Source organism: Onthophagus taurus, chromosome 7, assembly GCF_036711975.1.
Source record: "Onthophagus taurus isolate NC chromosome 7, IU_Otau_3.0, whole genome shotgun sequence".
Lineage (NCBI taxonomy): Eukaryota > Metazoa > Arthropoda > Insecta > Coleoptera > Scarabaeidae > Onthophagus > Onthophagus taurus.
In genome coordinates, this window is record NC_091972.1 from 524,484 (window position 1) to 538,188 (window position 13,705).

General features: G+C 31.7%; 2 protein-coding genes across 3 annotated transcripts; one reads left to right on the forward strand and one right to left on the reverse strand.

Annotated features, from left to right (window-relative positions):
* The first annotated feature begins 20 nt into the window (after window positions 1–20).
* Window positions 21–8,937, forward strand: LOC111421035 (protein pigeon). 2 transcript variants are annotated; one of them, XM_071197806.1, is made up of 10 exons: window positions 21–233; window positions 531–1,207; window positions 1,261–1,425; window positions 2,569–2,728; window positions 2,788–3,494; window positions 3,543–3,707; window positions 3,759–3,970; window positions 4,027–4,241; window positions 8,073–8,306; window positions 8,435–8,937. In XM_071197806.1, the coding sequence occupies exons 1-10, from the start codon at window positions 170–172 to the stop codon at window positions 8,575–8,577; spliced, it is 2,742 nt and encodes a 913-aa protein (XP_071053907.1). In that variant the 5' UTR covers window positions 21–169; the 3' UTR covers window positions 8,578–8,937. The 2 variants fall into 2 exon arrangements, with proteins under 2 accessions (XP_071053907.1, XP_022909913.1); XM_023054145.2 differs by having other exon boundaries at window positions 23–233; window positions 8,073–8,282.
* LOC111421036 (replication termination factor 2) lies at window positions 8,310–9,782 on the reverse strand. Its single transcript, XM_023054146.2, has 4 exons — window positions 9,631–9,782; window positions 9,177–9,569; window positions 8,961–9,125; window positions 8,310–8,905 (listed from the first exon to the last, which is right to left on the reverse strand). Exons 1-4 carry the CDS (start codon window positions 9,697–9,699, stop codon window positions 8,648–8,650), a joined length of 885 nt encoding a protein of 294 aa, XP_022909914.2. The 5' UTR covers window positions 9,700–9,782; the 3' UTR covers window positions 8,310–8,647.
* Between the last annotated feature and the right edge of the window lie 3,923 nt (window positions 9,783–13,705).

A 13,705-nucleotide genomic window follows, 5' to 3' on the forward strand; every position in this document is an offset into this window, starting at 1 on the left:
ATTAAATCCACGCAATGCAAAAACACTTTTTAATGTATTTTATCATTATCAGTTTAAAGTGTATCATTTCGTGGATGCTGCACTAAATGTTCACTGTATCTAAATGAGCTGGTTAGATTGAGAGAGAGACGAACTAAAACTCGTCTTATTTGTAAAAGAATAACAAAAAATGGTGATTGTGGATAATATAGTGGGGAAATTATACCCGCTTGTGATAAACGAAGGCATTAAAGGTATATTTTTAAGGTTCATTTGTGTTTTGAACTCGATAATCTCGTTTTATTAAGATAACGTTTTGACATCGATTACGTTTAAATTAACGATATAAAAGCAAATCATTAAATATTTATGCTCCTACATTAACTATTAAGCTCATTTTTTGTTTGTAATAATAATAAGGTGCTCTAAAATTAATTTAATTAAGAAATTTAGAAAAATAGATTTATTGATTTTTGTAAGCGCCATCTACCATAATAAACAGAACTATAATAAACCCGCTAAATTTAAACTTATTTATTATTTATTAACAGAACATGAAATAAACGAATGGAGATTATTAGGACAAGAAAAGGACAGTGTAATTCTTTTTAGTTGGGTTGAGAAAGGTGAAAATTTACCCCCATCAACTCACATAGGAACATATAAATGCGCAGAAAATGTGTTCAAAAAAATCTTTTCTTTACCCAAAATCGAAAATGTTATTCAAGCAACCATAAACACCGATCATACACTATTAGGGTATGTAATAAAAACTACCAAAGAAGACGACGAGGTTGTTTATCGTCCATTTTTGGTTAAAATCGGGGAAAACTGCGAAGAACCAAGCTGCGATTTAAAAATCGAAAGAACCAAGCAAGTTATGATACAATTTTTATATTACAAAAGATCGATTCTAAATGAGAATCCCACGGAAAAGTTATTAGTTTTTATTCATGAAGAATGTATAATGCAGTATACTTTAACAAACGAAATCATCAAAATGGTATTAAATCCAGATAAATTTCATGTTGAGACGATGGTTAAAATTTTTTTATGGGCCCAATGGGACGCCGTTCATCAAACGCTTTATTACATTCATCATAGAAAACCTATAAGAAGTTTTGTTGATGGGGAAGATTCAGATTTTCATGTTTGTAGTCAAAATAGTAATACATCACCAACTTTATCTGGGATGCAATTCCATGATGATTTACCATACGAATCAGTTGTAAGAAGTTAATTCTTAGATTTAACTTTTTTTAATTCATTTCTTTTTTTAAGTTGAATATACCGTTAAATTTACCACATTTATCATTTGCTGAAACAACTTGTAATTTGTATGAAGATGACACCGTTCCTTTGCGTATTCATAATTGTTCATTGGATTTAATTGTTTTAACAGATCCGGATGGAGGAGTCTGTGTTTGTCATCATTATTTATACCAGGTAAAAGTAGAGAGCTTTATATAGAGATTTATGGATGAGATCCATTGTAACCTAAGTTTAGAGCAAATTTAGGTCCTTAGTATTGCTCAAAGGTCTTGTTATTTTATGTCGGTAGGTGTCAAAAGAGCTTTACCGAAAATTTTGTGTCTTAGGCAGCCTCTGGTGACGCAATTACACAGTATATGTTCAGCCGGTTTTGACTCGTCGTTGCAAAGTCGACAAGTTTGATCCTCAGCTTGTCCAATGTGGAAGAGGTGGTATTTTAGGGGCGCATGGCTGCTCAGAAAATCTGAGAACGTCCTTAAATTCCTCTTTGGAAGTTCTTTCCAGCGTAAGGCTACCTTTGAGGCTTCCCAACTGTTGATTACTTGTGTTAGGTGGTTTTTTTGTAGTCCACATCCGGATTGGGGTCCAATAAAAGGCGTTTTCGCTGCCTCTTTGACCAGCTTGTCCGCATTTTCATTGCCCTCAATGTCTTTGTGACCTGGAACCTACATAGAGTAACAACATTCCCCCTGGCGAGTTTTCTTAGGTTGCTGGTACACTCTCTGGTCAGTGCGGAGACACACGTGTAGGCCTGAATTGCCTTAGGACGGTGCAGAACGAACCAGTGCAGAAATTTATAGCAAATACTTTTGCTTGAAGTATTTGCTATACCCCATGTCTACTCCGGATCCAACTGTCTTTGAAGCATCCCTGTAGCAAGCAAGGGCTCCTCTTTTTAGTTAAGGCCAATCATCCCTGCTTCTAAATATGACCTCATTATCCGTTTTAATTTCAATCAAGTGATTTAGACATGGGTCCTTGAGAATTTCGAGGTGTCCTCTGAGGTTACTCTGCATCAGCTTAAGTGAACAGCTTGTTTTCAGTGAAAGTTGCCACCTGTTGTATATATAAATGAAGTGGTGTGAGACCGAGTAGGGCTTCAAGTGCAGCCGTCGGACAAGATTTCATTGCACCCGTTATATTAAGACATGCTAACCCCTGGATTTGTGCCAGCTGTTGTTGTGCTGTCTTATGATTTGTTTTTGGCTACCAAACCAGTGAGGCATAGGCTTTTTCCTCACCTTGTCTATATGGGAGTTCCAGTTTAATATACTGCTTAGTATTACCCCTAGGTATTTAACTTCTGTTTTTTTTCAGCCTGTTAAATCTTCTTATAAACTTGAAGATGAAGATGAATGTCCGGTTAATTTTGCTTATTCAGTAACAGTTCTTCACCACGGATGTATAATTCATTGTGTTATACCAGGAATTCCTTGGAAACAAGCTAAATGCATAAGACCTTTATTTATGTTTTATGGTTAATAATTACTACAACATTAATTTACCAATACTAATGAATTTGTTTAATTTTTTAAGGTGATCACATGTTAGTATCAATTCCAAGTCTTTGTATACATCTTTTAGACATTGGATTTCTTCACGAACCATGTTGCCACATAGTTTTAAACGATAACAACACTCCGAGTATGGATTTAAATAAAATCTCCTTGACCACAATAAGAGGTTTAGGTGATTCTAATTTTGCATTGAACGTGCCAACTTTAGACATAATCGATTTTCACCTACCCACAAAAGAACTAGTCGATACTTTTAAATCAATAAATTCCCTGGAAAATCGTTTATCAATTTTGCATTATTTAATAGTTCACCGAAACGAAGCTGAAGCGGTCGTCGAATTGGTACAGTTTTATATCGAACAACAAATTATTGTAGGAACACCGCAAATTTTTAAAGAATTTTTAATTGGTAATTGTTACGCCTCCGTTTGTCGTACTTTACCAAGTGATGCCAACCAATTAATTGAGTTACTTCCGGTTACAACTCAAGCGACTGGTTGCGATGTGGAGGTTGAAGTTAACGAAAAAGTTAGAGTTTGTATCTCTCAAGATGCTCTATGGAACGCTTCAATGATGTTGCTATCGCCGCAGCAAAGAGTCGTTCCTTATAGAGTTGATATTTGGGTTAAATTGTGGGAAAGACTATTGAAAAATGCCAAATCAAAACAAAAGTTTCGGCCTGCTCAAGTTGCTGAAAAGTTACTTGTATCTTTAGTTTGTTATCAAGTAAGGTTGAATTATAAAAGAAGGTATATGTTGAAAAGTTATTTTTAGCCTGAAGCTTTATCTAGATCAACAACACCAATGTCGCCGATTCCTTCAAGCAACTTAACCAATTTACCTAAAGATATAGCTTCAATAAAAAATCCTGTGGGTTCTTTACCATTTTATGAAGTTGAAAGTTGTACAGCAAGTAAACAAGAACATATTATTTCAGTTGTAATGCGGTTTTAAGGATTTTTTTGTAGAATATTAATTTTCTTTTTGTAGAATTTGCGCGAATTAAGTATGCATTTACTTAAACAATCAACGGATAATAAAATAAGCCGGTTCCAATGGCAATCACAAACTCCAATGCATGTTCACGCAGTAGCTACAAGATATGTTGGTGCTCAACTCGAACAATCTCGAAATCTTTGTCAAATTTTATGTAAAGCATGCGTTAAAGCTTTATGTACCGAAGAAAAAGGATTTTTATTTATGTGAGAAATTTAACTAAAATAATAAATAATTTAAAAGTTGTTTAAAAATTTTTTAGTGATCAACTTCCGGAAGAATTACGTTTTATTCTTTTTACAACTCTAGAACAATATTGTTTGGCTATTGAATCGATTGCTTTTCCACTACCTTTGGGATTTACATCGTTTTTTACATTTCTGGGTTACAGAACACTAGAATATGACATTTTCTTACAATATGTACAAAGACATGTTTTTGAATTGCAAATTGATGTTATGAAAATTATTATGACTGGTAATGAAATTAATTTAAAAAGTAGTTTCTTGTATATCCAAGTAGCGCCAGGTTGCTGTATATTTTCATTAAGATAAAAGTGGAATTAACACTAGACCTAGAATTAGAAACATTCGGATTTAGCAATGCGTCTTTAAAGACGTGTAAACCCGAATGTTCCTAGTTAGTTTTATTTTCAGTTCAATACAAATATATAACAACCAAACACTGAATAACAACTAAAACTAGAACTAACACTAGACCTAGAAATATTTGGGTTTAGCCGTGCGTCTTCAGACGCTGAAGAATATTTCTACTTCTAGGTTTAGCGTGCGTTATGCTTTCAGTTCAATACAAATATATAGCAACCCAACACTGAATAACAACTAAAACTAGAACTAACACTAGACCTAGAACTAGAAACATTTGGATTTAGCCGCATGTCTCTAAAGACTTTTAGTTGTCATTCAGTATTGGGTTGTTATATATTTGTAGTGAATTGAAAGCAGAACTAACGCTAGACCTAGAACTAGAAACATTTGGGTTTACTCGTCTTGAAAGGCGCATGGCTAAACCTGAATGTTTCTAGTTCTAGGTCTAGTGTTAGTTCTAGTTTTACACTAGCACTATTACTAGAACCAACACAAGACCTAGAACTAGAATCATTCGGGTTTAGCCGTCTTGAGAGACGTACGGCTAAATCCGAATGTTTCTAGTTCCCGGTCTAGTGTTAGTTCTAGTTTTGCACTAGCATTGTTACTACGTAAAACTAACACTATACCTGGAACTAGAATCATTCGGGTTTAGCCGTCTTTAGAGACGTGCGGCTAAATCCAAATGTTTCTAGTTCTAGGTATACTGTTAGTTCTAGTTTTACACTTGCACTGCCACTGGAAGTAACACTAGACCTAGAACTAGAAACATTCAGATTTAGCCATGCGCCTTTCAAGACGAGTAAACCTGAATGTTTCTAGTTCTAGGTCTAGTGTTAGTTCTAGTTTTACACTAGCACTATCACTAGAACCAACACAAGACCTAGAACTAGAATCATTCGGGTTTAGCCGTCTTGAGAGACGTGCGGCTAAATCCGAATGTTTCTAGTTCTAGTGTTAGTTCTAGTTTTACACTAGCACTATCACTAGAACCAACACAAGACCTAGAACTAGAATCATTTGGGTTTAGCCGTCTTGAGAGACGTGCGGCTAAATCCGAATGTTTCTAGTTCCCGGTCTAGTGTTAGTTCTAGTTTTGCACTAGCATTGTTACTACGTAAAACTAACACTATACCTGGAACTAGAATCATTCGGGTTTAGCCGTCTTTAGAGACGTGCGGCTAAATCCAAATGTTTCTAGTTCTAGGTATACTGTTAGTTCTAGTTTTACACTTGCACTGCCACTGGAAGTAACACTAGACCTAGAACTAGAAACATGCAGGTTTAACCATGCGCCTTTCAGACGAGTAAACCTGAATCTTTCTAGTTCTAGTGTTAGTTCTAGTTTTACACTAGCACTATCACTAGAACCAACACAAGACCTAGAACTAGAATCATTCGGGTTTAGCCGTCTTTAGAGACATGCGGCTAAATCCAAATGTTTCTAGTTCTAGTGTTAGTTCTAGTTTTACACTAGTACTATTACTAGAACCAACACAAGACCTAGAACTAGAATCATTCGGGTTTAGCCGTCTTGAGAGACGTGCGGCTAAATCCGAATGTTTCTAGTTCCCGGTCTAGTGTTAGTTCTAGTTTTGCACTAGCATTGTTACTACGTAAAACTAACACTATACCTGGAACTAGAATCATTCGGGTTTAGCCGTCTTTAGAGACGTGCGGCTAAATCCAAATGTTTCTAGTTTTAGGTATACTGTTAGTTCTAGTTTTACACTTGCACTGCCACTGGAAGTAACACTAGACCTAGAACTAGAAACATTCAGGTTTAGCCATGCGCCTTTCAAGACGAGTAAACCTGAATGTTTCTAGTTCTAGGTCTAGTGTTAGTTCTAGTTTTACACTAGCACTATCACTAGAACCAACACAAGACCTAGAACTAGAATCATTCGGGTTTAGTCGTCTTGAGAGACGTGCGGCTAAATCCGAATGTTTCTAGTTCTAGTGTTAGTTCTAGTTTTACACTAGCACTATCACTAGAACCAACACAAGACCTAGAACTAGAATCATTCGGGTTTAGCCGTCTTGAGAGACGTGCGGCTAAATCCGAATGTTTCTAGTTCTAGTGTTAGTTCTAGTTTTATACTAGCACTATCACTAGAACCAACACAAGACCTAGAACTAGAATCATTCGGGTTTAGCCGTCTTGAGAGACGTGCGGCTAAATCCGAATGTTTCTAGTTCTAGTGTTAGTTCTAGTTTTATACTAGCACTATCACTAGAACCAACACAAGACCTAGAACTAGAATCATTCGGGTTTAGCCGTCTTGAGAGACGTGCGGCTAAATCCGAATGTTTCTAGTTCTAGTGTTAGTTCTAGTTTTATACTAGCACTATCACTAGAACCAACACAAGACCTAGAACTAGAATCATTCGGGTTTAGCCGTCTTGAGAGACGTGCGGCTAAATCCGAATGTTTCTAGTTCTCGGTCTAGTGTTAGTTCTAGTTTTGCATTAGCACTGTTACTACGTAGAACTAACACTATATCTGGAACTAGAATCATTCGGGTTTAGCAGTCTTTAGAGACGTGCGGCTAAATCCAAATGTTTCTAGTTCTAGGTATACTGTTAGTTCTAGTTTTACACTTGCATTGTCACTGGAACTAACACTAGACCTAGATCTAGAAACATTCAGGTTTAGCCATGCGCCTTTTAAGACGAGTAAACCTGAATGTTTCTAGTTCTAGGTCTAGTGTTAGTTCTAGTTTTACACTAGCACTGTTATTATGTAGAACTAACACTATACCTAGAACTAGAATCATTTGGATTTAGCCGCACGTCTCTAAAGACGGCTAAACCCGAATGATTCTAGTTCTAGGTCTAGTGTTAGTTCCAGTGACAGTGCAAGTGTAAAACTAGAACTAACACTATACCTAGTTTTATAGTTCTAGGTTTTATTTCATTGAAAGACTGAAGACGAAACGGATCTTTCTAGTTCTAGGTCTAGTGTTAGTTCTAGTTTTATTTCATTGAAAATATGCAACAATCTGGCACTGAATAACAACAAAAACTAGACCTAATACTATCACTAGAACTAACATTAGGCCCAACTAAAAAAGGGATGAAATTCTCCATATTTCTCAGGAGTTAAATAAAAAATGGAAAAGTAAAAACTTTTTGTGAGAAACAACAAAATACTTAATTAATTTTTTGGGAATTAACTTATCAAAATTATATTATTATTAGATAAGTTAATTTCCAAGAAATTTAAGGATTTCCTTTGTTTTTGTAAAAAAATTTTTTAGATGTATTTTGTTTTTAAGATCAGACCTATTTAAAAAAAGATGTTTCCATCATTTTGAAGTATTGAAGATGAAACATTTGTTTCGAAACATGTCTATTTATTGAAATAAATTAAGTATTTTGTTGTTTCTCACAAAAAGTTTTTACTTTTTCCATTTTTTACCCAACTTAACGGATTTAACAGTTCGTCTTTCAAAACGAGTAAACACGAACGTGTTTAGTTCTAGCTTTTGTTGTTATTCCAAGCATATCTGAGCATATAATGCATTATTAATAACTCTTTGTCTTCAAAATCAGTGAGTTCCATAATTACAACCAATATTCTTCGCATTTTCATAAGATAAATTTTGTATTCTCTTTGTTGAGGATATGGGAATCAACTTTTAGTTATTTAATTTTATACTTATATACAAAAATGTCATGTTTAACCATTTTTTTTAAGACATGGATGACACCACAGAAAATATAAAAAGAAAATTATCATTATTATCATTTCTACCAAGAATGCGAGCAAAACGTTTGTTAAATCAATGGCATCATCCAGTTAGTTTAATGATAAGAGCCAGAGAACATGCTACAAATATTCTATCGGGTGTGGAGGGTCAAAATGTACGATTGAGTGCTTCTCAGAAGACCACCAAATACCAATTGGGTAATGAGAAAAAATTAAAGCATGGTATTTGTTATACTAAATAGTGATTTATATTTATTTATGTATTGTAAATGTATATCCCATTATAATTATTTTTTTACATCCTTAATTATTAATTCTATATCTTGATAATTAATGAAAATTAATTTTAGGTTTTGCAGCTTTTCCAACACACGACAGATTGTCTCCATTAGACACATTCTTGGATTTACTAACAGCTAAAGCAAGTCTAAACGAATTAGACTTTGGATTATTAATCGAAGCAACAATTTCATCCATCGACAATGTTTATTAAAAAAAATACTATTCTAATAAAAATTAATAGTGCCAATAAAAAATGATTAATACTAAAAATAAATTTACTGTTAATTGTAGAAAGGATTATATGTCACCCAATGTGCTCTATTTTGTTCTTGTTCAGATTTATGAGAAGTAAACAATGATTTATAAACATCTGATGCATTCGGATCTTTAGCCACACTATAATCTGGTTTCATTTTTTTTACTCGAGTATCTTTATTGATTACTAAAGCTCCTGGTCGCTTTTGTAAACTACTTAATGTGGTTGATGTGGATGTTGAAGGAGTATCTCTAGTCATTTTAAGTTTACTTTGCCCTTGTACCTGTTTTAAAATAAATAATTATTAGTAATTAATTTTTATTTTATTATAAAATTACCTTTTTGGTATCATCTTCTTTTATTGTATCTTCCTGCTGTGTTGATTTGACTTTAATTTTTTTGGTTTTTTGCTGCCTAATACTTAATCTAGACCTCATCAACGCTAAATCTTCTTCATTTCCATTTAACACCACAACATCTTGTTGAGTAAAAGACTTTTGGCACTAAAAATTTTCCAAGTTGAATCATGTTAATGAAAAGAAATTAATTTTTACCTTGTGACATATAGTAGTATCAATTTCTTTCAAAGCGCGTTCAGAAAATACACAACCACAAGACCAAATACCAACAAAACGGAATTTTCCAGCCATTTCAAGCCCTATAACTGGACAAATGTATGGAGCTATATCATCACTGGTAGGTTCACCTTCTTTTCTTTCGCCACCATTATATGCAGGATTAGAGGTGAGATTTAATTCTTTAACATCCTTTAAAGATTTAATGTGTTTAATACTTTCGTAGGAAGAACTTTTGGTGATTAAAGCTTCAATTAAAAATGTTTTGTTGTATAATTGACCCAATCCACACATAACGATAGGTTTTTCTAGTACTTGTTGGCTTATTGAACAGTGTCTCCAACGGAAAGCAAGTTCAGAGTCTTTATCTCTCTATAAAAAAGAATTTTATTGTTTTGAGGTTAGGAATTTTTTTTTGGGTTATTATATTTACTGCTTCTGGTTTCTTTTTGGTTTTAACTAATTCATCTCTACGAGGAATAGTTCCACCATCACATCCCATTTTAATTGATTTACACAATAACAATGAAAATAGAATGGCAAATAATTATTTTAGGTTAATTGTTAAAACTGTCAAATAAGTACGAAAAAGAAGAAAAGAAATCTGTAAATATTTATAATGATGAATGTTGACAATAGATGGGAGTAAAAAAACTTTTTTTAAAGATTTAATTTTATTTAATTTATTATAGATTATTATGTAATAATTAACGATTTTATAATAAGAATTGGTTATAAAAGCATTTCAATACTTTATTTTTCTATTAGGAATTTATTTGAAAATATATTATCAAGAAATAATTGGAACAAGAAAAGATTGTGTAAAAGGTACTCAATTAAAGTTATGCAAGACAAAGTATGTAATACATTTCTGCGTCAATAGATTATAAGGTGGACGTTTTTCTCTGACGCAAACAATCTTTTTTCGAATATCCGCGTCGGTCTACATTGACGCAGAAAGATCCAATCTTTCCATAAAAAACCAATATCGATTTTCAGAATTGATTCGTATCTGAAGTGCTAAGCAAACGTAGGTTTTACCTTGCCGAGCCACTTATTGAATTCGATATCATTCGATAATTGACGTTTCTCAAAATGCAGAAATCAATATCTTAAAGCAAACAAATTGTGATTGAATTTCAAACTCTAAGAAGTGCATTTACAAGAAAAAGTGTAATTTGCGTAGAGGATAATTTAATTAAACACTTTAATTTGAATTGGGGAATTTCCCGAAATGATAGTAATTAAATGAGTGCAGATTTTTTTCCCTTAGTTAATTATTCTGAGCACGAGATTTTCGACCGAGAACAACGCAGTTTTAATAATCTATGAAAGGTACGCAAATACAAGAGAAATTCCAGTCGTAGTTTAAACACTAATTAATTTAATTACGTCGGGTAGGTTTATTGGATGGAAATGAATCAGAATTCTTTGAAAAGTTATCTAAAAAAAGCAACAAAAAAATATTTTTAAATTATAAAGTACTGTTAAACAAGTAAAGTGATAGATTTGTTTATGTAGTTGGTATACATAAAAAAATAAAACGTTAAACGACCTATACTTTTAAAGTTTTATTGTTTAACATTAATTAGATTCTTAACAAAAAGTTCTTTATTAACTTAACAATAAATAAAAAGTTATGTTTTTTAACGACAATAAATTTAAAATAAAGCTTTTTGTTTTTTTATTTCCATCTTTTATTATTATAGATTTTGTTTTATTGATTATACATTATCTCCTATTTTTAAATTTGCCTTCTCATTATACCCAACTGCATATTGACGTTGAAAGTCTTATATCTTGTTGGAACTTTTCAACCCGTTTCTTAGAATATTTGCCTATATTAAAATCTTTTAGGAGTGTCACTTTTAATTAGTTACAATTAAAATTTTAACAAAAAATGCAACAAACAAATTTTAAAATCCGTCCGGATACCGGATAGTCATCAAATATCCGGATTTGGCCACTGCAGATAATGATCAAGTTCAACCTCAATAGAACTTTTTTCATTGAATACAACTTTATTTATATCAGGTATGTCAGTTGCAGTTTCGTCTAGTTTTCTTCTCTTCGCTTGTAATTCATCATCACATTCATTACTAACAGAATTGTCGCTGTTATCACTTTCGATTATTAATTAAAGTGTCCTCTTTTTAATGCAAAAAGCCGTTTTGAAAAATCACTTTTAGTTCTCGAGAAATAAATTTTTGAAATGATCGACAATTTTTTCGAATTTTTCAATTTTTGCGCATTAAGTTTTAAAAATTCGTATAAAATCCAGTTCTTGAAATATGAGTATGAAAATTTTCCAAAGTGTTAATAAGAGGGTCCTCTTTCCAATGAATTAACACGTTTTGAAAAATAACTTTTAGTTTTTGAGAAAACAATATTTGAAGTTTTGATAAAATTTTCGATGTTGCAATTTTCATCGATAATTTTCAAAATTCGCTATAAAATTAATTTCTTGAAGGATTCTCGTGGAAATATCACCAATTATTAATTAAAGTATCCTCTTTTTAATGCAAAAAGCCGTTTTGAAAAATCACTTTTAATTCTCGAGAAATAAATTTTTGAAATGATCGAAATTTTTTTCGAATTTTGTAATTTTCGTCAATTAAACTTTAATAATTCGTATAAAATCGATTTTTTGGAATATGAGTATGAAAATTTCGCAAAATGTTCATAAAAGTGTGCTCTTTCTAATGAACCAACACGTTTTGAAAAATAACTTTTAGTTTTTGAGAAAACAATATTTGAAGTTTTGATACAATTTTCGATGTTGCAATTTTCATCGATAATTTTCAAAATTCGCTATAAAATTAATTTCTTGACGGATCCTCGTGGAAATATCACCAATTATTAATTAAAGTTGTCCTCTTTTTAATGCAAAAAGCCGTTTTGAAAAATCACTTTTAGTTCTCGAGAAATAAATTTTTGAAATGATCGAAAATTTTTCGAATTTTGCAATTTTCGGCGATTAAGTTTTAAAAATCCGCATAAAATCCATTTCTTGGAATATAAGTATGAAAATTTCCCAAAGTGATAATAAAAGGGTCCTATTTCCAATGAACCAACCCGTTTTGAAAAATAACTTTTAGTTTTTGAGAAAACAATATTTGACGTTTTGATAAAACTTTTTAATGTTGCAATTTTCATCGATAATTTTCAAAATTCGTTATAAAATTAATTTTTTGAAGGATCCTTGTGAAAATATCACCAATTATTAACTAAAGTATCCTCTTTTTAACGCAAAAAGCCGTTTTGAAAAATCACTTTTAGTTCTTGAGAAATAAATTTTTGAAATAATCGACAGTTTTATCGAATTTTGCAATTTTCGTCGATTAAACTTTAATAATTCGTATAAAATCGATTTTTTGGAATATGAGTATGAAAATTTCGCAAAATGTTCATAAAAGTGTGCTCTTTCCAATGAACCAACACGTTTTGAAAAATAACCTTTAGTTTTTGAGAAAACAATATTTGAAGTTTTGATACAATTTTCGATGTTGCAATTTTCATCGATAATTTTCAAAATGCGCTATAAAATTAATTTCTTGAAGGATCCTTGTGAAAATATCACCAATTATTAATTAAAGTGTCCTCTTTTTAATGCAACAAGCCGTTTTGAAAAATCACTTTTAGTTTTCGAGAAATAAATTTTTGAAATGATCGAAAATTTATCGAATTTTGCAATTTTCGGCGATTAAGTTTTAAAAATCCGTATAAAATCCATTTCTTGGAATATAAGTATGAAAATTTCCCAAAGTGATAATAAAAGGGTCCTCTTTCCAATGAACCAACACGTTTTGAAAAATAACTTTTAGTTTTTGAGAAAACAATATTTGAAGTTTTGATAAAATTTTCGATGTTGCAATTTTCATCGATAATTTTCAAAATTCGTTATAAAATTAATTTCTTGAAGGATCCTTGTGAAAATATCACCAATTATTAATTAAAGTATTCTCTTTTTAATGCAAAAAGCCGTTTTGAAAAATCACTTTTAGTTCCTGAGAAATAAATTTTTGAAATAATCGACAATTTTATCGAATTTTGCAATTTTCGTCGATTAAACTTTAATAATTCGTATAAAATCGATTTCTTGGAATATGATTATGATAATTTCCCAAAATGTTAATAAAAGTGAGCTCTTTCCAATGAACCAACACGTTTTGAGAAATAACTTTTAGTTTTTGAGAAAACAATAATTAAAGTTTTGATACAATTTTCGATGTTGCAATTTTCATCGATAATTTTCAAAATTCGCTATAAAATTAATTTCTTGAAGGATCCTTGTGGAAATATCACCAATTATTAATTAAAGTATCCTCTTTTTAATGCAAAAAGCCGTTTTGAAAAATCACTTTTAGTTCTCGAGAAATAAATTTTTGAAATAATCGACAATTTTATCGAATTTTGAAATTTTCGTCGATGAAACTTTAATAATTCGTATAAAATCGATTTCTTGGAATATGAGTATAAAAATTTCCCAAAATGTTAATAAAAGTGTG

Coding starts and splice junctions, on each gene's coding strand:
- LOC111421035 (XM_071197806.1), top strand. CDS start 170: ATGGTGATTGTGGATAATATAGTGGGGAAATTATACCCGCTTGTGATA. Junction 1,208..1,260: donor ATTTACCATACGAATCAGTT/GTAAGAAGTTAA, acceptor TCTTTTTTTAAG/TTGAATATACCGTTAAATTT. Junction 2,729..2,787: donor ACCTTTATTTATGTTTTATG/GTTAATAATTAC, acceptor TAATTTTTTAAG/GTGATCACATGTTAGTATCA.
- LOC111421036 (XM_023054146.2), bottom strand. CDS start 9,699: ATGGGATGTGATGGTGGAACTATTCCTCGTAGAGATGAATTAGTTAAA. Junction 9,126..9,176: donor ATACTACTATATGTCACAAG/GTAAAAATTAAT, acceptor GAAAATTTTTAG/TGCCAAAAGTCTTTTACTCA. Junction 8,906..8,960: donor AAGAAGATGATACCAAAAAG/GTAATTTTATAA, acceptor ATTTTAAAACAG/GTACAAGGGCAAAGTAAACT.